Source organism: Macaca nemestrina, chromosome 4 (assembly GCF_043159975.1).
Source record: "Macaca nemestrina isolate mMacNem1 chromosome 4, mMacNem.hap1, whole genome shotgun sequence".
Classification (NCBI taxonomy): domain Eukaryota; kingdom Metazoa; phylum Chordata; class Mammalia; order Primates; family Cercopithecidae; genus Macaca; species Macaca nemestrina.
In genome coordinates, this window is record NC_092128.1 from 188838923 (window position 1) to 188861404 (window position 22482).

At 64.2% G+C, this 22482-nt stretch overlaps 1 protein-coding gene across 1 annotated transcript in view; it reads left to right on the forward strand.

Annotated features, from left to right (window-relative positions):
- Nucleotides 1-22179, forward strand: part of LOC105472484 (collagen type VI alpha 1 chain) — a 22589-nt gene extending 410 nt beyond the window's left edge. The window contains exons 2-35 of the mRNA XM_011725749.2: nucleotides 476-605; nucleotides 1995-2195; nucleotides 3795-3954; nucleotides 4205-4333; nucleotides 4416-4436; nucleotides 4788-4808; nucleotides 4899-4943; nucleotides 5627-5680; nucleotides 6151-6195; nucleotides 6294-6320; nucleotides 7045-7071; nucleotides 7165-7209; nucleotides 8257-8310; nucleotides 8462-8524; nucleotides 9476-9538; nucleotides 9629-9682; nucleotides 9828-9863; nucleotides 10225-10287; nucleotides 11598-11660; nucleotides 14715-14777; nucleotides 14996-15058; nucleotides 15396-15446; nucleotides 15672-15707; nucleotides 16187-16249; nucleotides 16444-16509; nucleotides 16962-16997; nucleotides 17716-17752; nucleotides 18124-18132; nucleotides 18655-18788; nucleotides 19306-19415; nucleotides 19564-19747; nucleotides 19873-20056; nucleotides 20368-20397; nucleotides 20624-22179. Coding sequence (XP_011724051.2) covers nucleotides 476-605; nucleotides 1995-2195; nucleotides 3795-3954; nucleotides 4205-4333; nucleotides 4416-4436; nucleotides 4788-4808; nucleotides 4899-4943; nucleotides 5627-5680; nucleotides 6151-6195; nucleotides 6294-6320; nucleotides 7045-7071; nucleotides 7165-7209; nucleotides 8257-8310; nucleotides 8462-8524; nucleotides 9476-9538; nucleotides 9629-9682; nucleotides 9828-9863; nucleotides 10225-10287; nucleotides 11598-11660; nucleotides 14715-14777; nucleotides 14996-15058; nucleotides 15396-15446; nucleotides 15672-15707; nucleotides 16187-16249; nucleotides 16444-16509; nucleotides 16962-16997; nucleotides 17716-17752; nucleotides 18124-18132; nucleotides 18655-18788; nucleotides 19306-19415; nucleotides 19564-19747; nucleotides 19873-20056; nucleotides 20368-20397; nucleotides 20624-21246 — 2990 coding nt within the window. The 3' untranslated portion in view covers nucleotides 21247-22179. The remainder of the gene's footprint in view (nucleotides 1-475; nucleotides 606-1994; nucleotides 2196-3794; nucleotides 3955-4204; nucleotides 4334-4415; nucleotides 4437-4787; nucleotides 4809-4898; nucleotides 4944-5626; nucleotides 5681-6150; nucleotides 6196-6293; nucleotides 6321-7044; nucleotides 7072-7164; nucleotides 7210-8256; nucleotides 8311-8461; nucleotides 8525-9475; nucleotides 9539-9628; nucleotides 9683-9827; nucleotides 9864-10224; nucleotides 10288-11597; nucleotides 11661-14714; nucleotides 14778-14995; nucleotides 15059-15395; nucleotides 15447-15671; nucleotides 15708-16186; nucleotides 16250-16443; nucleotides 16510-16961; nucleotides 16998-17715; nucleotides 17753-18123; nucleotides 18133-18654; nucleotides 18789-19305; nucleotides 19416-19563; nucleotides 19748-19872; nucleotides 20057-20367; nucleotides 20398-20623) is intronic.
- The last annotated feature ends 303 nt before the right edge of the window (nucleotides 22180-22482 follow it).

Sequence of the window (22482 nt, forward strand, 5' to 3'; positions counted from 1 at the left end):
GCAGGCAGCTCGGGAGGGGCTCCCGGGAGAGGGGGAGCTGGTGCGGGGCTGTCTCAGCGCTCCGTGAACGCCGTCGAGCCGTGAATCCGTTTGACCCCTCACCTGGCAGTGAGTCCAGACGCACGGCCCCCGTTCTAGACTAAGTCGTGCCGCTGCTGGTTCTGAATCCAGCGAGAAACCTTCACGTGAGGTCTCATTTGTCCAGTCCCATGCCAGGGACGCCCTGCCCTTCGGGGGAGGCTGTGAAGGGTTCTGACTCCCCTCGGGGCACAGGAGGGGTTTGGGGTCTCTCACTCCACCCCCTCCCCACCGTCGCCACCGAGGGATGAGGGACGTCCTGCGGCCTTTTCCCGGGAGAGCCCCTCCAGGCCCCGGGCTCTGCTGCAGGCGCTGGGCTGGCGGGGAGGGCAGGCCCAGCAGAGACTCGGGGAACGGGGCGAGAGCGCGAAGGCCCCTCTCCTCCGTCTTCGGCCAGACTGCCCCGTGGACCTGTTCTTTGTGCTGGACACCTCGGAGAGTGTGGCCCTGAGGCTGAAGCCCTACGGGGCCCTCGTGGACAAGGTCAAGTCCTTCACCAAGCGTTTCATCGACAACCTGAGGGACAGGTAGGAGGGACGCCCCGTGACCTTCCTCCGGTGCTTCTGGGCTTCTTGGAGGGTGGGGTGGGGGCCCAGGGGACCACGGGCGCGATGGCCTCAACCTCCCCTCTAAGAAGGGCGCGCGTTGCCCTGGCCAGAGCCCCTCCCGGCGCCCTCCAGAGTGAGCCGGTTTGAGCCCCTGCTCGTGGGGGTGGCACCCGTCCCAGGTGACAGTGAGGCTGAGACATAGGGAAGAGAGTCTCCCGCAGGCTGACCAAGAGGGCTCAGCCACGCAGTCCTGCCGGGTGCCCAGCAGCCCCTCACTAACCACCCGGGCCCTGGTTCGTTCTGTGGGCCATGAGAACCTCTACCTGGGTCCTGGATTCCACGTTCTGAAGCTCCCTGACTCAGGGGCCGGGAGGGGCGTCGCTCTGCAGCCCCAGGGCCCCCAGGCTTGGTTCTGGGCTTGGGACCCGGCACACTCTGCTCCGCATTCCTCCATCTGTGCGTGTGGCTGAGGACACACCGGGGGGGAGGGAGGGGTCCGTCCCGTGGGTCCACAGGGCCGTGGGGGTGGGGCATGTAGAATGGGGGCTCCCCCACTGAGACGGGCCCTGGCAATGGGGACACAGCTCAGCTGGCAAAGGACCCCCCAGTCTTCCCTGATCCTGCTGACTGGCCGCTAGGCCTGAGCCTCCCGCCACCAGAAGGGGCACAGTCAGAGGCTGCGGTAACAGCACCGTGTACCTGCCAACCCCCACCGTGCCCAGCGGGAGCCATTGGGATTAGAAACCCTGAGCTTAGTGGACGTGGCCAGGCCCGTGAGGCAGTGTGTTGGGGGGTCTGGCTGTGGATGGCACCAGGGAGGGGCGGCCATGTGGCCCAGCGTCCCCTGAGTCGCCCTTGTTGCCTTTACTCAGGCTCCCCATGACTCAGTTTCCCACCTGTGAAATGGGGCGGAGTCGTCCCCACATTGCCGCTGGCATTCCTGCAGGAGCTGCGGTCACTCTGCTGAATGGGCGGGAGGGCGGGTGGGGCAGACGCGAGCCCACCTCAGGCTGGGGCAGAGCAGACCCCTGAGAGCCTCGGGCCCAGGTGCTCAGACCCCCCTGGGTGCCTCCTTCCCCCACAGTCATGCTGCCCCACTGCAGGCCCGAGGACCCCACCCCAGCAGGGCCACACGCTCAGGGCTCCTGGTCTGAGGCCGGGGTATCGGAGCGCAGGTCACCTGCTGGCCACACCCGCCCACACAGCCCTCCAGGAGGGCCAGCCTCAGGGCCACGGGGAAGTCCAGCTGTGTGTCAGCCTCGGCCAGGGTGGAGCAGCCCGTCCATCCGGGTGACGTCGCGCCCTGGGATGGGCAGTGATGGTGCCAGGGGCCGCCCGCCTGACGCCTGCCGTGCCTGTTCCTGGCAGGTACTACCGCTGTGACCGAAACCTGGTGTGGAACGCGGGTGCACTGCACTACAGCGACGACGTGGAGATCATCCAAGGCCTCACGCGCATGCCCGGTGACCGCGACACGCTCAAAAGCAGAGTGGACGCCATCAAGTATTTTGGGAAGGGCACCTACACTGACTGTGCCATCAAGAAGGGGCTGGAGCAGCTCCTCGTGGGGTGAGTGGCCTCCTGCCCAGGCAGCTCTCACACGTGGTACCCAGCCTGGGCCGGGGTTGGCCTGGGGTCCCTGTGCGGCTTCAGCTGCAGCCTCCCTGTTCTCTTGGAGGCTGTATGGCCTCCCTGACCACTTTGTGGGCAGGAAAGAGACAGAGACAGACAGAGACAGAGACAGAGAGGCAGAGAGAGACAGAGACAGAGAGAGACAGAGACAGAGAGAGACAGAGACAGAGACAGAGACAGAGACAGAGAGAGACAGAGACAGAGGGACAGAGATGGGAATAGAGACAGGCAGACAGAGACAGAGAGACAGAGATAGAGAGAGACAGAAACAGAGACAGAGAGACAGAAACAGACAGGGACAGAGATAGAGAGAGAGAGAGGGAAACAGAGAGAGACAGAGACTGATAGAAAAAGACAGAGGCAGAGAGACAGAGAGAGAAGGGCAGAGACAGACAGAGAGACAGGGACAGACAGAGACAGAGAGACCAGAAACAGAGGCAGAGAGACTGAGAGGCAGAGAGACAGGGCTGGTTTTCCCCACAGCATCAACACCGAGCTGGGCCAGGATCACTGAAACTGACTCTCATCAGACCTGAAGCACGCGCTGAGTTTCGTTTGCTTTCTCGGGGATTTTTCTGGACTGAGGGGTTTCCTCTCATCCCAGTGTCCAGATGTGGGGAGAGAGGGGCTGCAAGCCCCAGAGTGTCTGGAGGGGAACGTGGCCTCCCCACGCCCAGCCCTTCCCGAGGCCTCAGGATCACAGTGGGGGTCCCGGGGCTGCCCTGTCCATCGAGCGGTACTGGGGGAGCCTCTCCCGAGGTCGGTCTCAGAGGCCCACACGGCCGGCGTGGGCCAGACACTCACTTTCCAGTGGTTGTGCCCACCTCCCGCCAGAGTTGGTGCCAAGCTGGGACCTGGGGGACTGGGAGTCGCCAGGAAGTTGTCTGCTCTCTGCAGGGGGTGCGTGGGGGACGTGGCCGTGCATGTCAGAGTGTGGCCCCGCCGTGGAAGCCACAGACAGATATGACTCCTCCTAATGAGCTCGCCCTGCTGGCCGACATGCTCAGTGTCCCCAGCAGCCCGCTCCACTGCCCTGTGACGCTGCCCTCCTTCCGTCTGCTCTCACCTTCCCTTTGGGGGGTTTGATTTGGGGCACTCTGGGATCGCCCTGTTGTTTGCTCATCACACCCATTTCCTGCAAAAGCCGTAGTGACACAGCAGCCTTCAGTTGAGGCAGCTTGTGGGTAGACGAGGCAGGCATCTCGGAGGGAACCCTCCCTGCCCCTTTCAGCCTCCACTCACTGGCCAGGGGACTTTGTGCCCCAGGGCACCGCAGGAACCAAGCCTCCTTTGGGGTCATGGGTGCCTCTCCTGGGAGGGCGTGAATTTTCCAAAGCAGTTTAGAGAAATGAGAGCCACAGAGCATTAGTCCCCACGGTGAGGTTCTTTTTAGTAATCCTCACGGTACAGCCAGGATCAGCAAAGAGAAACAGCTTCTCGCAATGAGACAGGGACCTGCACCTCCCAGATGGGCTTGGGTCTCCCTCCAGTTCCCCCACCTAGTCTCGGGGTCTCATGCTGCCCTCTCCTGTCCAGGGGCTCCCACCTAAAGGAGAACAAGTACCTGATTGTGGTGACCGACGGGCACCCCCTGGAGGGCTACAAGGAGCCATGCGGGGGGCTGGAGGACGCAGTGAACGAGGCCAAGCACCTGGGCGTCAAAGTCTTCTCAGTGGCCATCACGCCCGACCACCTGGTAGGCACCGCCTGCCCCGCAGATGCCCCCAACCTCATGGAGTGGCGGCTGCAAGGCCCTCGGCAGCTGGGACCATCTTTTGGTCCTCAGGAGGGTGTGGGGACTCCAGCCGGCCACCCTTGCCCCTGAGAGGCCAGCCCCTCCTGCTGAGGAGCCTGGAGCGCCCCAGCCCCCGCTCTGGCCCTGTGGGAAGCGGCCCGGCCGTCAGGGGTCCCAGCCCTGCTCAGCCCGCCCTGAACACTGCCCCCAGGAGCCGCGTCTGAGCATCATCGCCACGGACCACACGTACCGGCGCAACTTCACGGCGGCTGACTGGGGCCAGAGCCGCGACGCGGAGGAGGTCATCAGCCAGACCATCGACACCATCGTGGACATGATCGTGAGGCCCCTGCCCGGGAGATGGGGAGGCCCACGGTGGCCCCAGGTGGAAAGTAATTCTACACTTCCATTTCTCTTTTCAGAAAAATAACGTAGAGCAAGTGGTAAGAGCCCTCCCCGCTAACCCCCAGCCACCAGTCCGCACATGTCCACCCACGCGTCCACCTGGTGTTCAGGATGCGTGTCCCTATGCACAGCCACCCATGTGCCCGGGACACATGTCCCCTGCGTGCCTGCCCATGTGTCTGCCCGTGTGCCCGGGACGTGTGTCCCCCTGCATGTCTGGCATGTGTGTCCCCCTGCATGTCTGCCCGTGTGCCTGGGACGTGTGTCCGCCTGTGTGTCCACCCGTGTGTCCGTCTGCCCATGTGCCTGGGTCACATGTCACCCTGGGTGTCCCGGCCATGTGTCTGTGCCTTTCCCACTGACTCGTCTCCACGCCTTCCCCCCCACAGTGCTGCTCCTTCGAATGCCAGGTGAGTGTGGCCCCCCACCCCTGACCCTGCGCCCTGCACCCTGAGAACCTGAGTCTGGGGTCCGGGCTGACCGTCCCCTCTGCCTTGCAGCCTGCAAGAGGACCTCCGGGGCTCCGGGGCGACCCTGGCTTCGAGGTGAGTGGTCACTCCTGCTCCTCGTGTGTTGTGGGGTGTCCCTGCAACTTGGGGCCTGGGAGTGGGGGTGGCGGGACCAAAGCCTCCTGGGCACCCAAGTCCACCAGGAGGGTCCAGCAGGCAGGTTCTGGCCCGTGCAGGGTGTGGGCTGCCCTGGGGGCATTGGGGGCTTCTGAGGGTGTCTCTGTCTGCCCTGCCCTCAGCCGCACTCTGCTCAGAAGGACCTTTCTGGGGGTCGGAGGGTGAGAACGTGGGGCCCCCAGTCGTGTGTGGCTCACACAGGATGACCTTAAACGTTAGAATTAGCTGCTGATAATTGCAGCTTGCCACGAGGCTGCTCATGGGCTTCAGATTTCTGGCTTCTCCTAATAATCATCAAACCCAGCAGCTGCAGGCCATGGCCATATCCTGGGGGTCGAGCCGTGGGCCTGGGGGGCTTCTGTGCTGCACATCCGTCCCGCCCGTGCCTGGGGGTCAGCAGGAACGGAGGCAGGGAGTGCGGGGAGCTGGCGTGCGGGGTGGAGCTCCCAGACCCAGGCTGACCAGGAGTGATGGGGAAGGTGCTTTAAAGCCCTGTGATCCCTGAAGACTGGACGAAGTGTGTTTTTAAAAACCTGTTTTGTGAGCCAGCTTTTTAGAAAGAAACGGGACTGCCCCCAACCTTGACCTGTTTTATGTTCCAGGGAGAACGAGGCAAGCCAGGGCTCCCGGGAGAGAAGGGAGAAGCCGGAGATCCTGTGAGTGCCTGACTGTGGGGTGGGGGCCCTAAGAAGCTGGAGGCGGGGAACGACTAGGCCTCGGAAACTTCTGGAAGAGTGTCTGGGTTCTGAGTGCCAAAGTCACTCTGCCTGTTCCTTATGGGTGGGAGCAGGCCTGGAGGGGCCACAGCCCAGCCCTCCTTCCACACAGCCCCCCGGGCAGCCCCTGAGCCCATCTGCCAGGGAGGGGCTGGGTGGGGAGGTGGCCCAGAGTGCTCAGGCCGGCACCATCTGGGGCCTCTGCTGTGGCTCCTTGGCCCAAATCCTATCCATAGACCTCCCTCCCCCAGCTCCACCTTGGAGACCCTCGGCACTGTGGGCCCCGTGCAGCAGGGCGGCTCTCTCGGGTTCACCAGGCCTGGGCTGGAGGGAGGGGTGTGGGGCAGGGTGGGACTGGTCCCTGCCCCTGCCCCTCCAGGGGTGTCTCACCGCTTCCTCCTGTGTTCCAGGGAAGACCCGGGGACCTCGGACCTGTTGGGTACCAGGGGATGAAGGTACGTGCCCCAGCTTTCCTCGCCCGAGCCCGGCGGTGCCCTCAGCCCTGCGCGGCACTAACAAGCCTTCTCTTCCTCTTCTTCCACGGGGCGTGTAGGGAGAAAAAGGGAGCCGTGGGGAGAAGGTGAGTGAGGCTCGACCTCGGAGCTGGTCCCTCCAGGCGCAGATGTGCCATCCTGGACGAGGGTGTCCCCGGGGATGAGGACAGCGTCCCTGACAGGAGACCACATGCCTGGCAGACCCGCTCCACCGCCCCTCCCCGTCCCCTCCATCTGGAAGGACAAGGACAGCCACCCGGGCACCCAGCAGGGGCACTTGTGTCACTTTCACCCCACCCCAGAGCGGGGTCCCATGGGCAGCTACCCTCTGCAGAGCGGGGTCCCACGGCGGTTACCCTCTGCAGAGTGGGGGTCCCACGGGGGTCCCACAGCGGTTACTTTCTCTGGAGCGGGGGTCCCACGGGCGGCTACCCTCTGCAGAGTGGGGGGTCCCACAGCGGTTACCCTCTGCAGAGTGGGGGTCCCACGGCGGTTACCCTCTGCAGAGTGGGGGTCCCATGGGGGTCCCACGGCGGTTACTTTCTCTGGAGCGGGGGTCCCACGGGCGGCTACCCTCTGCAGAGTGGGGGTCCCATGGGCGGTTACCCTCTGCAGAGTGGGGGGTCCCACGGCGGTTACCCTCTGCAGAGTGACCCCTCCCCATCACTGTCAGACCCCATGATTCTCAGCAGTGACGTTGCCCCCTTGGGTTGGGGGCACTGGAGCCCCTGCCTTGTGTGGGCCTAAGCCAAGGTTGCTCTGCCCTCCCCACCCCAAACACCCCCTCACATCCTCTTCCTGTCTCCGCAGGGCTCCAGGGGACCCAAGGGCTACAAGGTGAGTGTGGGCTGCTGGGAGTGGGGAGTTCTGCCCCCACGGCAGCATGTCTGACCTGCATCTGACCCCTGCCTTCGTTTTCCCGCCTCACAGGGAGAGAAGGGCAAGCGTGGCATCGACGGGGTGGACGGCGTGAAGGTGACTGGGGACGGATGGGGTGGACGGGGAGGGATGAGGAGGGACGGGGAGGTAACCGGGGAGGGATGGGGTGGACGACATGAAGGTGACCAGGGGAGGGATGAGGAGGGATGGGAGGGACGGAGTGGATGGCGCGAAGGTTACCCGGGGAAGGAATGACGAGGGATGGGGATGGACGAGGAAGGACTGGGAGGGATGAGAAGGGATGGGGAGGGACAAGGAGGGACAGGGAGGGACGAGGAGGGACAGGGAGGGACGAGGAGGGTCGGGAAGGATGGGGAGGGATGGAGTGAAGCTGACCCTGGTAGGAGGGACAGTAAGAGATGAGTTGGACAGCATGAAGGTGACCAGGGGAAGGATGGGTAGGGATGGGGAGGGATGGGGAGGAATGGGAAGGGATGGAGTGGACAGCGTGAAGGTGACCTCGGGAGGAACAGGGAGGGACAAGGAGGGACAGGGAGGGATGGGGAGAGACGGAGTGGACGGCGTGAAGGTGACCAGGGGATGGATGGGGTGGACAGTGTGAAGGTGACCAGGGGAGGGACGGGGAGGGGTGGGGAGGGACGGGGTGAGGTGACCCCAGCGGGAGGGACGGAGGAGTGGGGTGGATGGTGTGAAAGTGACCAGGGTAGGGGTGGGGAGGGACGGGGAGGGACGGAGTGAGATGACCCCGGCGGGAGGGACGGGGAGGAGTGGGGTGGACGGTGTGAAGGTGACCAGGGGCGGGACGGGGAGGGGTGGGGAGGGGCGGGGAGGGGTGGGGAGGGACGGGGAGGGATAGGGTGAGGTGACCCCGGCGGGAGGGACGGGGAGGAGTGGGGTGGACGGTGTGAAGGTGAGCAGGGGAGGGGTGGGGAGGGAGGGGTGAGGTGACCCCGGTGGGAGGGACGGGGAGGGGTGGGGTGGATGGTGTGAAGGTGACCCCAGGGGGCTGTCTGCTAGGTGGGGCTTTCCAGGGAGGGCACGGAGAGCGCAAAGTCTGACAGGTGATAGGCCTTGGTTTACCCACTTGGCCTTCAGATTTTCTGCTTTTCTTCCTCTTTCCAGGGGGAGATGGGATACCCAGGCCTGCCAGGCTGCAAGGGCTCGCCCGGGTTTGACGTAAGTCACTTCCTCTCACTGGCATTTTAAAACTAGCGCTGTAAGCAGCACCACGTGTGGACTCAGTTTTGACTTCGTCTGGGCGGCCTGGGGCTGCTGCCAAAGGCCGCGGTGGCCTCTGCTGGTGGTCATGCTGCCCTCCTCTCTCCAGGGTATTCAAGGACCCCCCGGACCCAAGGGAGACCCCGGCGCCTTTGGACTGAAAGGAGAAAAGGTGAGTGACTCGCGGCCCCTGGAGGGCCAGGGCCTTCACGATTGGCCAAATGCTGAATCGGAAACCGCTCCTGGAAGCAAGTCCTGGTCCGAGCAGGTCGGCCACCCATGCGGCCTCAGAGGGGAGGAGCTGGTGGAGGCTGGAGGCAGGCAGGGGAGTGGCGGGCACAGGGCCCAGCGTGGGAATAGCTGCCGTTGCGCTCCCGCCCGGAGCCTTCCCTGCAGCCCAAGGGCCTTCAGGCCTCCGCCATTCTGTTCCCCGCACCTGCTGCTCGCTCTGCACAAATGGGACCGCACCGCGTCACTCCCAGCCTGTGAGCCGCCGCCCAGAATGGCTCTCAGAACTGAGAATGGGCCAGGTGGCACTGAGGGCGCCAAGCAGGTGGGAGGGCGGGCGGGCAGCAGGAGTGCTGCGGGAGGGCAGGAGTGCAAGGCGGGAGCGCAAGGCGGGAGAAGGAGCTTTTTAGTCTGACTTAAAGCTGAGTCTGCCGTGGCTGGTGTTTTCTCTGGAGTTTCTTTGTTGAAACTGGAAGTGCTGGGGAAGACAAGGGCGAATGCTGACCCCACCCCAAATGTTCCCGGACGAGCTCCTAGAACCCAGCAGACGGTTTCCAAATCTCATCTTTGAGTTCCCAGATTGCCCTCCAGGCCCTAGATTTGAGTTTGCCAATTTGCCAGCCTGGCAAAGCTGTGCCTTCTCTAATGGGAACCGAGTCCTGCCCCTCAGACAAGATGGCCCTTGGCTGGGCCTCATAGGGAACAAGGTTGGAGCATTCCAGGAGGTTTTTGTGCAGGGTTGTGGATGGCTGAGGGTGCTGGGGGATCTGGGCTCTCAGGTGTTGGTCAGAGGGAGGGCCTGGTTTCGGTGAGGCGGGCCCTGGACGTGGCCTCTGGCGGCTGCACCCCTGGTGCACACCCCTGTGAGTGTGTGTGACCCCCCGGTCTTCCCCAGGGTGAGCCTGGAGCTGACGGGGAGGCGGGGAGACCAGGGAGCTCGGGACCACCTGGAGACGAGGTGAGGAGGTGCACAGGCCCCACAGATGCCGGGCATGGGCCCAGGGAAGGCAAGGAGATGGAGTGACCATTCTACCCTTGTTCCCCACAGGGCGAGCCAGGAGAGCCTGGTCCTCCCGGAGAGAAAGGAGAGGCGGGTGACGAGGTGAGTGAGGGCTCCGGACACCTTCCTGGGGAAGTGCACGGCCTCAGCCTCCGATCCTCTTTGCTCGGGGTCTGCTCCACATCCCTGAGACCAAATACAGGGTGTCCACCAGACTAACGCCGGCGTCTGTTTCTCTTCATCGCAGGGGAACCCAGGACCTGACGGTGCCCCCGGGGAGCGGGTGAGTGGGGCAGGGGCGGCCTGCGCTGTTGGCTTGCACTGTTCGCCTCACTGTGTAACTGTGGACGTGGCCTCTGTGGCCCAGTCCGGTACTCCCAGCACTGAGAGTCACGGCCCCCTGCCCCAGACAAGTGGGTTTCTTCACCCACACGTCCAGGACGCCTCTTCCCATAGGCTCGGAACGGGTGGGACCTGGGCAACCAGGAGATTCCGGCCTCTGGAACTGTGGGCCATGAGGTGGAGGGATGGCACCTCCCAGGGGTCCTGCTGGGGGAGTCGGCCCAGGCCAGGCCTCAAGCCCCACCCCAGCTGGGCGTGAGTTCCAGCAGCTGAGGCTTCACCCTCTGTGTCTGTCCACTCAGGGCGGCCCTGGAGAGAGAGGACCACGGGGGACCCCAGGCACGCGGGGACCAAGAGGAGACCCTGTGAGTCACAGTTCCTGGACCTGGGACCCACCCCAGGAAGGGGCAGGCAGATGCTGGGGCTGGTTCAGGCCTCCGGAGCCACAGGACATGCCATGAAGCCCCTGTCGCCCCTCGACCTGGCCAGCCCATTCACATGCCGTCAGGGAGGGCAGCCCCTGAAGCCGGCGCCCAGCCATGTGCCTGATGCTGGGACCTGTTTCGTGTGAAGGCGTTGCCCGTGGGCCCGGTGCCCACTTTCCCACCAGGCGGCATCCACATTTCTGCCTCCGAGCTGCGTTCTTCTTTGGAACAATTTTCCTTTGTTAAAATTCCCAGCATGAGGAAGTTGGGTCAGAACCCCAGATGGGAAGCTAGGCCAGCGGGGCACCTGCCTGGGAAGTCTTGACATAGAAACCTCACCCCAAAGCAGAGATTCTGGCGGCCCCAGAGGCCACCCCCCACCTTCAGCTCCATGGTCGTGGGCCTCACTAGGGCCACCCCACAGCCCAGCCTCAGGGTGCAGAAGCACAGGGCCCTTCTCTGTCCCTGTGACTGTACTGGGCCCGGGGCGGGGCAGCTGGCAGATTCTGGGTGTCTCAGTCCTGCCGGGCTCAGGCAGAGTGAGGGGGGAAGAATGCCCTGCTGTGCCCAGCCGAGCCACCAGGCCTCAGAGGCAGCACCCCCAGGTGCTCCCTCGTCCGACAATCAGGACATGCAGCTGTCGTGTGCTGACAGTCGGGCGGGGCTCCAGCAGGGCCGGGCAGCTGAGCTAGGGCCAGAGTCTCGCCACCGAGGGGTTTGGCTCCCCGAAGGGGCATGGGGGATTTCTGACCTCCTCCCTGGGAGCTCCCCAGAAGCACACAGCCCCGTGGAGGGGCGGGGGGACGTCAAAGCAGGGACTGTGTGACTTAGTGACTCAGACCGCCTTCCAGGCCCACTCCTCTGAGATCAGGGAATGAGACTGACAGCCAGGCAGAGCCCAGAGGAAGGGCCGGCCACACAGCTCTGGCTTCCCAGCAGGCTGCAAGTCTGTGGCTACAAACACCTGCCAGGTCTGCAGAGGTCACTGGAGAAGCAGGGATGCACGCAGGGACGCCTCTGGGGCCCCAGGAGAGCTGCCGGCCTCCTGAGTGAAGACAGCCAGCCACGCTGATGGCCACACACGTGGGCCGAGGAAACGCTTGGGGAGGCCAGGAAGGAGCCGTGTGGGGAGGGAAGTCCGGAGCAGCCCAGTGACCACCTGGATAGCACGCTCTGGCTCCCAGCGTGCCCTGGCAGCTGTCCTCCCCAAGGATGGCCCAGCTCCACACTCACTGCTCGTCTCTCCTCAGGGTGAAGCTGGCCCACAAGGTGATCAGGGAAGAGAAGGCCCCGTTGGTGTCCCTGGAGACCCGGTAGGAGGCCCTGTGGGGTTGGGGGGCATTGGCCAATTTGGGTTTTGGAGGTAGAAGTGCTCCAGCAGCTCACGCACTGGGGGTCTCTTCATTTCCATTTGAGGGCGTCTGTGTTCCCGTAGATCTCGTGGGTGTCCCTGCATGGGAGCCGGCTCCTAGGGGTGAGGCACAGCATGGGCCGGGCTGGTGTGGATTGGTGAGGGCAGGCCCAGCGCCCGGGGGCCCGACGCTCAGACGCTCAGCCCCAGATGGAGAAGCGCTGTCCGGGCACCCGTCTGGGGCAAGGGTGCCTTGCAGTGAGGAAGAGGCTTTGGAGCCCCTAGGAGACACTGTGGGAGCTTGGTCAGCATTTGTTTTTCTGGGTCAGGGGCCAGGCATGACTGTGCCTGGAGGTCAACTGGGGAGTGTGAGGCTATGGAAGGTTCCAGAATCCCGGGGTGTCGGGATGAAAATGCACTCTCATCTCATTCTAAATTCCCTTCTCCGAGCCTCTGGAATCGCTGTGCACGCCGCGTGGCTTTCTGTCTCTTCCCCCATTCTGATGACTGCCATGATGGTGAATCCACTGTGGTGTTGCCCGCAGGCTGGGCTGGGCTGTTGCATCCTCCTGGAGCTCACCTGCCCCACGGGGACAGGAAGGCCTCCACACGGTCACGCCCAGAGACAGCAAGTCTGTACTCCCCGAGCTTGTCTGCTTCTGTGGACAAATCAACCTTACAGCTCCATGCGCGTAGCTGCCCACCTGCCACACATAAGGCCAGACCCTGGGCATGGCAGCGGGCATGGCAGCAGGCATGGCAGCTGTCTCAGACGTCCAGCAAGACGGGGCCTCAGACCCAGGGAGATGGGAGAGGCTGTCCCAGTGCAAGTCACATTTGTATTTCTGTGCACGAGGTGAAATCGTGCTTTTGTGGTGCCAACAGGTGTTACACAGCTGTTAAAAACACCTGTGTCATAGATTAGGACCAGAGCAGGGCTTGGCAGGCAAGGTCTGGGCCGTTCGTCCACCTGGTCCTGCGTGCGGCTCATGGCAGGGGCAGAAAGGGCTCCCGACACCTTCCTGGGGAAGTGCACGGCCTCGGCCTCTGATCCTCTGCTCTTTGAGCTCCCGGGGCTCCAGCCCTGAGGCTGATCTGACCTCCTGTGTGGTCACCGCAGGAGAGGGCCAAGTGCAGGGCGCAGTGCATGGAAGAGGCCACGCAGCCAGTGGCAGGTGGTGGGGAGGGGACGGCCCAGGGCCAGGTTCCAGGCTTGCGAGGCTGCTCAAGGCCTTGGTAGCCGAAAGTCTCAGTGGGAAAAGCGTTCAGAGGCCAGGACTTGCTCGGAGAATTCTGACCACACCCTGTCTGTTTTATATGTTCAGTTTTCAAAATAATTAATAGCCACTATAAGAAAAAACAAAGCCACTTTCAAAGAGTTGTGACAAGAGAGGCAGTCCTGTGAGCAGGCGGCTGCAGGACCTCCAGTGTCATGGGGCAGGCTGCACAGGGGCTGGTTGGTCCCGTGCCTGGGGTCTGGGAGCAGTCCCTAGGCTGCTGTGCTGGAGGAGGTTCCCCCAGTGCCTGAGACCAGGGCACCACGTTACCCTTGACTCACAGTTGCCTCGCCGAGGCAGGCACTTGTTCACCTGGAGCCTCCCTGGGGCCTTTTGGGGCCTGGGATGTGGATAGGTGGCTTTGGAACCACATTTGTCCATCGGGACATTGGGCTCCTAGCTGGCCTCCTGGGCTCTCGCTGCTCTGGGCACCTCCCTGCTCAGCTCTTGCCAGCCTTACCGCTCCCCTCCACCCCGCCCAGCACGGGCCTCTCCCTGTGTGGACACCAGAAGTGGTTGGGCCCTCAGGGCTGGTCCCGGGAGGTGCCCCCAGTGAGCTGCCTCTGCAGCCGCTCTGCAGAAGCTGCCGAGTCTGGCCTCCTGCTCCCTGTGGCACACTCTGACCGTGTGTGGTGAGGTCCAGGCCTTCTGCCTCCCACTCACCTGGCCCAGGGCACAGAGACCTCCTTTCCACCCTCCCTCCTGGCTCCCCTGCTCGTGTTCCCAAGGCAGGGTCTCAGGGTACCAGACTAACCCCTGTGAACCCCAAGTTTGGTGGGCTTCTGGACCTCCTTGAGGCCTGTGTGCAAAGTCCCCAGTCAAGCGTGCAGTCCTAACACTGTGGGGGTGTTGACCACGCAGGGTGCAGGAGCTTCACAGCCAGGGCTGGATGCTCACAGTCGGGTAGGGAGAGCAATACACTAGGTGCCGCCCGTCTGCCTGGTGGAGGCCACGGGTCAGGCTGGTGAATGGGCCAAGTCTGGTAGTGGGGAAGTTGTAAACATTTGAACCCCAGGACAGGCCTCATCACGAAGCATCAGCCTAACCACAGGCCAGGGACAGGCGTCCGACCAGGCTCATGGCTGGGGCCCACCAGGGCCAGGTGTGCACACGGCTCCCTTCTTGGCTCAGCTGGCTGCATTGGGAAGTGCCTGGGCGCCTGGGCTAGACCCAGAAGGGCAGGGACTCACCACTGGATCGTCCACGGAGCAGGCCCTCGAGGGTGGAGGCTGGAGCCAGCTCTGGAAATAGACCCCACAGGGGGTCCTCATGAGATGTGGGGGACCCAAGAAGTCCAGCAGGCAGCCTCAGGTGCAGGTGGGGGCAGGGTGGTGTCCAGGCTCAACCCACAGCGGGTCCTGCGGTTGGGGGTGGGCTAAGGGGACCAGGCCAGGCCCAAAGGGGACCATGAGGGAGGGCAGTCTGGGGCCACTCTGATGGGAGAAGGGGCAGGTGGTCTGCGGCCCAGGGACCTGTAGCCTCACCCCTCCATGGGGGCCTAAGGCACCAGCCAGGCGCCCACTGAAGTCATCTGAAAGAGGTTTCAACACTCGTGCCCAGGCCCTTCATCAGACCCAAGAGTGGGCCTGGCTCGCCCCCTGTGCTGATTGGACCAGGGCCGGAGCCTGGGGGCCCTGACACTTCACGGTCCGAGACCCTCAGCTTAGGGTCAGGGGGGGCTCAGGCCTGAGGGCTGGGTGAGGGCTGCGGTCCAACGTGCCACATCCATCTCTCTACAGGGCGAGGCTGGCCCTATCGGACCTAAAGGCTACCGAGGCGATGAGGGTCCCCCAGGCTCCGAGGTGAGTCCCGCTCCCCACCCACGCCCGCCACCCAGGAGGGGCCTGAGGGTCCAGAACCCACTCTCTGCCCGGTGCTTGCCCCGCGTCCTCTGAGGACCCCATGGTCCTGGGTGTCCTGGCTCCCGCTGGGACCTCTCCCGGCCCCAGGAGGGCCCTGCTTCCCTCCAAGGTCACCACGCCTGGGCCTGCTCCCTTCACGCCTCCCTCTTCCTCCTCAGGGTGCCAGAGGAGCCCCAGGACCTGCTGGACCCCCTGGAGACCCTGGGCTGATGGGTGAGAGGGTGAGTGTCCAACAGCTCGGGCCCTGGGGCCGAGGCCTGGCTGCCAGAGGCCCTGGGGAGCCCCCGCCCTGCACTGTGGAACTGCCTGGGGTCCCTGACTGGGCCGGGAGCGCTCGCAGCATCACTGGCTCCTGGCCATAGTCAGCACCTGAGCCAGAGGCTGCCTCGGCAGGGCCCCTCCTGCCCTGAGGTCTGGGTCCCAGGGTCCACGGGGACCAGCAGGGTGGCCCCAGGGGAGGGAGGGGCTCTGTGGGGTCAGTGCTCCCGGGCCCATGCTGGTCAGTGGGTATCCCAGGCCTGGCTGATTCGCATGGTGACGGCTACTGTGCTCCCCCAGGGTGAAGACGGCCCCCCTGGAAATGGCACCGAGGGCTTCCCTGGCTTCCCCGTAAGTGCCCAGAGGCTGAGCCCACAGGAACGTGCCCCAAGCCGCCTGCAGCACCCTCTTTAGTGGACTGGGTACTCCTGGGTGGGCAGGTTGGCCCCAGGACCGCCGGCTGGCCCAGGAAGTCCATGGCCAGGATTCTGTCAGCTCAGGCCCTTCCGCAGTGCCCCCTCACAGCCTCCCCTCTCAATCAGAACCCAGCATCACCGCCCTGCTTTTCCGTGACAGGGGTATCCGGGCAACAGGGGCCCTCCCGGGATAAACGTGAGTACACCCCCTCCTCCATCTGGCTGTGGGCACACACACATTCACTGTCACAGGGACACGCACGTGTGAACACACATGTGTAAACAGGCTCCCGAGCAAACACACGGGCACCCGCCACAGCCCCAGTCGGCATCAGCTCCAGCAGAAGCCAAGGCTTGTGGCCAAGGCCCTGCGAGGCTCCCGCTGTGGTGTGGCCCGTGGGTCCCCTGGCTGTGCCGATGGGGGGGACACATGAAGATCACCGGGGGACCTGTGACCGACCGATGCTCCCCTCGGTGAACAGGGCAGGCCCAGCCCCAGAGGCCGCCCCACGGCTCCCTAGGCCACCCCAGGACCCGGTTTCTCCAGCCCAGGGAACGCGTGTGGTGGGGAAGGGAAGAGTGCCTCCCTTATCTTTATTTTTTTCCTTTTAAACTTTCTGCTTCCTAAAAACAAAATAAAACCCATGATAACCAAGCACTCTCCCATCACTACAGGGCACAAAGGGCTACCCCGGCCTCAAGGGGGACGAGGGGGAAGCCGGGGACCCCGGAGATGACGTAAGTGTGGACGGGGGCAGGGCCAGCCCTGAGTCCACCTGAACCACAGAGGGTTGGCCCTCGAAGGGCAGTGGACCAGGACCAGCTGGTGGGAGGCCTCATGGGCCCCGGCTGCTGGACGTTCTGTGGACGGGGCCAGTGCGCAGATGCCCAGACAGTGCACAGCCCGTTGACACAACGCTGTTTCCTTCCAGAACAACGACATTGCACCCCGAGGAGTCAAAGGAGCAAAGGGGTACCGGGGCCCCGAGGGACCCCAGGTGGGTGGGTGTGGCTGGGTGAGGCCACGGTGGGCTGCGCCTGGGACGCTTGATGCTGGGGCTGGGGAATGCTGGAAGGGGCTGGGAGAGCGGGAGGCGGCGGGAGGGAATTTGGGGGAGCACGTCATCTGGGAGGCTCTGGGGGTGGGAGGCACCGGTCGCCAGGGTCTGGTGGCGGCCAGGGTCGGGGTGGTGGCCAGGGCAGCAGAGCTGAGCCCAGGGAGACAGCAGGTCCTCAGGGTGGGCCCCACCTGGGATGGTCGCCTGGACCACCAGTGAGCGAAGCCCCAGCTGCCCTCACAGGACCCTCACTGAGGACGAGGGGCTGGGCAGGGGGGGTGGGGGGGTGGGCTTGATATGGGGTAGGGGTCCCGGGGGTGGGGCCTGTCTCAGCTCAGGAAGCTCAGTGGGCACCTCACCCTCAGAGCTCCTCTATCCTGTTTCTCGGACAGGGACCCCCAGGACACCCAGGACCGCCCGGGCCAGACGTAAGTGGGGCTCTGTGAACATCGCTGGGGGCAACCACTGCAGCCTCCGTCCCTTGGGGTGTGGGTCCTGTCCGTGGGAGCTCCTGTAGACGCTGCTCACAAGGGGGGTGGGTTGTGGAGAAGAGCTGGTGCCAGGCCATGAGGACACGTGTGGATCATGGGGGGACACACGACAGCCGTGGGGGGGACACATGAGGATCATGGGGGGACCTGTGACGGCCATGGGGGGACCTGTGATGGCCATGAAGACACGCGATGACTGTGTGGGGACATGTGAGGATCATGGGGGGACACGTGGCGGCCATGGGGGGACACGTGACGGCCATGGGGGGACACGTGAGGATCATGGGGGGACATGTGATGGCCATGGGGGGACACGTGACTGCCATGGGGGGACACGTGAGGATCATGGGGGGACACGTGACGGCCCTGGGGGCACCCGTGAGGATCATGGGGGGGCCTGTATCCATGAGGACCATGAGGGGACCCATGGTGGCCACGAGGAGACCCATGACAGTGCTGTTTCTGTGACCACATCAGGGGTCCAGCCGTGTAGCAGGGGTGTAGTGGGCAGAGCTGGGCACACCTGCAAAGAACCCCGTGCCCAAACCCAGCCCTGTGGGGGCCCTGGGGAGGGTGACCTGGAGACCCAGTAGCCCACAGTCCCCGTTGGGAGGGGCTGTCCATGGCCTCAGGACCTTCGTCTCTCCCTCCCCAGGAATGCGAGATTTTGGACATCATCATGAAAATGTGCTGTGAGTATTTCTGAGAAGCCGTTCTTAGGGAGAGCAGGGCCCCAGCCTGGCCTGTTCCACTCCTAGAAGGGTCTCTCCACTGTTGGGGGCCCGGGTCTCTGAGTACATCCTTGAGGAGGCTCTTCAGCCAGCCCCTACCGACCTCCAAAGCCCTCCCAGGCCCCCAGGTCCCCGTGCAGGCTGAGAGTCCCCGGTGCCGCGCAGAGCTGCCACGTGGGGAGGGCGGCCAGGGAGGCAGGGAGGCGGGGAGGCGGGGAGGCTGGGAGGGAGGCCAGGGAAAGGGGGAGGCTGCCCTGAGAACAGGAGTCTTTCTGACGTGGGCAGGATGGGGCCCTGACTATGGTCTAACTGACCCTTTCTCTTCTCCTCAGCTTGCTGTGGTGAGACCCGTGCTCTGGCTTCTGAGAGAATGGATCCCGGGGGTGGGGGAGTGAGGCCTGGGTCCCACGCATGTCACAGGACAGCACGTGGCACCCTGGTCCCTGCCCACAGCTCCTTGCACCTGTCCACCCCTCTGGGGTCTGCTCCAAGCCAGCAGAGTCCCGGGTGCTGGGCTGGGCCCCTACATCTTTCACCCATAACTGAAACAACCAGGAGCAGGCTGGGGGTCCCTGCTCCATCGTTCTGGCCCACAGGCCCCACGCCCAACCTGGCTGAGCAACGCAGGCCCTGACCAGCCACCGAGTGGAGCGGCCATTGGGGGGTCATTGGAGGGGGTGGGCTCGTCTAGGGCTGAGACAGGCGGGACCAGTGTCAGGCGATGACGTGGCAGCCAAGGAGGGGCCATGGCGGGGGAGGGGAGGGGCCATGGCGGAGGAGGGGAGGGGCCAGGGCGGTGGAGGGGCGGGGCCAGGGTGGTGGAGGGGCGGGGCGTGCTCTGCTGACACTGCCCCCGCCTGCAGAATGCAAGTGCGGCCCCATCGACCTGCTCTTCGTACTGGACAGCTCAGAGAGCATCGGCCTGCAGAACTTCGAGATTGCCAAGGACTTCGTCGTCAAGGTCATCGACCGGTTGAGCCGGGACGAGCTGGTCAAGGTGAGGCCTCGCCCTTCCCGGGTTTGCCCAGCGCAGGTGCATCCCGGCCTTGCCAGCCGCCCCTGCCAGGGCCAGACCTCAGCCTCCCGAGGCCGTCGCTGCATCCCTGTGACTTCCCTGCTCGTGAGGAGGATGCCAAGCACGCGCCAGTCCATCCAGGCCTCCAGCTCCACCTGGCGAGGCTGGCCCATTCTACACAGGCACCCCAGATGAGGGAGGGGCCCCCCTCTCCTTGAGGGCCAGCAGTTTGGGGTACTGAGTTCTGGGGGTGGGCTTGTCCCTCGTGGACAGAACCTACGAGGGCGTCATCCACCAAGGAAGATTGGTTTGCGGGGTACCCAGGTTCCAGGGGCTGTGCCACCCCCTGGGCACCGGAGCCAGTCACAGGGGACCCAGGTCCTGAGGTCCTGGGGGCTGTGCCACCCTCTGGGCACCCGCAGCCAACAGAGTCATCCCTGGGAGGCTTATGCAGACCTGGGGTAGCGCTCCCGTCCTGACCCCGGCGCCGGTCCCACAGTTTGAGCCGGGACAGTCGTACGCAGGTGTGGTGCAGTACAGCCACAGCCAGATGCAGGAGCACGTGAGCCTGCGCAGCCCCAGCATCCGGAACGTGCAGGAGCTCAAGGAGTGAGTGCCCACAAATGGCCAGGGCCCTCCCACCCCTCGTCCCGACCCCTGGCCCCGCGGCGAATCGGCCCTGACCCCTCATCCCAGGTGGGCTCGGCCCCGTGGCAGGCCTGGCCCCGACCGGCCCCTCCCGCCCCTTCCTGTGCAGAGCCATCAAGAACCTGCAGTGGATGGCGGGCGGCACTTTCACAGGAGAGGCCCTGCAGTACACGCGGGACCAGCTGCTGCCACCCAGCCCAAACAACCGCATCGCTCTAGTCATCACTGACGGGCGCTCAGATACCCAGAGGGACACCACGCCACTCAACGTGCTCTGCAGTCCAGGCGTCCAGGTGGGGTGGCCACCCCCAGGCTGCACCTGCCCCGCCTAGGGCGCCCCGCCAGCCAGGGTGGTCTTGTCCCCAGAAAGACGAGGGCAGAGTGGGCTGCACCACACCGACACTGTCTGTCCCCACAGGTGGTCTCCGTGGGCATCAAGGACGTGTTTGACTTCGTCCCGGGCTCCGACCAGCTCAATGTCATTTCTTGCCAAGGCCTGGCACCATCCCAGGGCCGGGCCGGCCTCTCGCTGGTCAAGGAGAACTATGCAGAGCTGCTGGAGGACGCCTTCCTGAAGAATGTCACCGCCCAGATCTGCATAGGTACGCCCAGGGCTGTCCCAGATCTGCGTAGGTGCACGGGGCGTCCAGGGGTGTCCCAGATCTGCATAGGTGCACGGGCCGCCCAGGCTGTCCCAGGTCTGTGTAGGTGCATGTGGGGCGCCCGGGCTGTCCCAGATCTGTGTAGGTGCACGCGGGGCGCCCAGGGCTGTCCCAGACAGAGGCCTCCTCCCAGCTCACTGTGACCTCCAGGGGCACGGCCACCCCTGTGCTCAGCCGGAGGTCCTGGGACATCTCCTAGGGGTTATAGGTGGAGCAGTGGGCCCACACTGCATGGTTTTTCTCTTTTACAGATAAGAAGTGTCCAGATTACACCTGCCCCAGTGAGTACCTCAGCGGCCCAGGCACATGGGGAGGAGGGCACCGTGGCTGGGGCAGGGGCTCTGAGAGGAGGGGGCTCTGGGAGGAGGGCCTGGCGGTCACAAGAGCAGGTGCATGGCTCACTCTGGTGGCTGAGCACCACCGTGCCGTGCCCTCTCTGGGGAGCTCGGACGCCCTCTGGCCGGCCCACTGCGGCTCATGCTAACGTCTGCCCACCCCGCTCTGCAGTCACGTTCTCCTCCCCCGCTGACATCACCATCCTGCTGGACAGCTCTGCCAGCGTGGGCAGCCACAACTTTGACACCACCAAGCGCTTCGCCAAGCGCCTGGCCGAGCGCTTCCTCATGGCGGGCAGGACGGACCCCGCCCACGACGTGCGGGTGGCTGTGGTGCAGTACAGCGGCACAGGCCAGCAGCGGCCAGAGCGGGCATCGCTGCAGTTCCTGCAGAACTACACGGCCCTGGCCAGTGCTGTCGATGCCATGGACTTTATCAACGACGCCACGGACGTCAACGACGCCCTGGGCTATGTGACCCGCTTCTACCGCGAGGCCTCGTCTGGCGCTGCAAAGAAGAGGCTGCTGCTCTTCTCAGATGGCAACTCACAGGGCGCCACGCCCGCGGCCATCGAGAAGGCCGTGCAGGAGGCCCAGCGAGCGGGCATCGAGATCTTCGTGGTGGTCGTGGGCCGCCAGGTGAATGAGCCCCACATCCGCGTCCTGGTCACCGGCAAGACGGCCGAGTACGACGTGGCCTACGGCGAGCGCCACCTGTTCCGTGTCCCCAGCTACCAGGCCCTGCTGCGTGGCGTCTTCCACCAGACCGTCTCCAGGAAGGTGGCACTGGGCTAGGCCGCCCCGCACGCAGGCCCCAAACCCTGTCCTCCCACCCCTTCCCACCCATCACTAAACAGTAAAATGTGATGCGAATTTTCCCGACCAACCTGATTCGCTAGATTTTTTTTTTTTTTAAAGAAAAGCTTGGAAAGCCAGGACACAACGCTGCTGCCTGCTTTGTGCAGGGCCCGCCGGGGCTCAGCCCTGAGCTGGCGTCACCTGTGCAGGGCCCTCTGGGGCTCAGCCCTAAGTTGGCGTCACCTGGTGTCCCCGCCCCGGGCCCTCCTGCCCGCCCTCCCTCCTGCAGCTCCTTCCGTAGGCACCTCTGTGCAGCATACCAGCCTGAGCCAGACGCCCTCTCGGGACCCGTGCTGCACACACCTCCCTCTCCTTTGTCCCCATAGCCGGCTTTTCCCACCAATCCTCACCTAACAGTTACTTTACAATTAAAGTCAAAGCAAGCTTTTCTCCTCAGCTTGAGGCAGCCATTGGAGTCTGTCTCGTTTTGGGAAACCAAGGTCAGAAGGCCGCTGTAGACATAAATCTCGGCGACTTGGCCCTGTCTCCTGAGTGTCCTGCTGGTGACCGGCCTGGACCTCGGCCCCACAGCCCTAGGGGCTGCTGCTGACCAGCACTGACCCCGACCTCAGCGAGTACTCGCAGGGGCGCTGGCTGCACTCAAGACCCTCGAGATTAAAGGTGCTAACCCCATCCGCTCCTCCCTCCCGCAGAGACTGGGGCCTGGACTGGACATGAGAGCCCCTTGGTGCCACAGAGGGCTGTGTCTTACTAGAAACAATGCAAAACTCTCCTTCCTCAGAACAGTGACGTGTTCGACGTGTTATCAAAGGCGCCCTTTCTATGTTCGTGTTAGTTTTGCTCCTTCTGTGTTTTTCTCTGAACCATATCCATGTCGCCAACTTTTCCAAATAAAGGTTTTCACTCCTCTCCCTGTGGTTATCTTCCCCACAAAGTAAAATCCTGCCATGTGTGCCAACGGAGCAGGCACAGGAGGTTGGGGGAGTGTGTGTGCGTGCCCGCTCCCAACCCCCATCACCACCAGTCCCAGGCCAGAACCAGGGCTGCCCTTGGCTACAGCTGTCCATCCATGCCCCCGATCTGCGTCTGCGTCGGTGACATGGAGATGATGCTGCACCTGTGGACAGAGAGGAGCTGAGGAGGCATCACCCTGGGCTTTCAGGCCTCAGTGGTCTGGGGCCGGCCACATCCACCGAGGTCAACCACAAACGC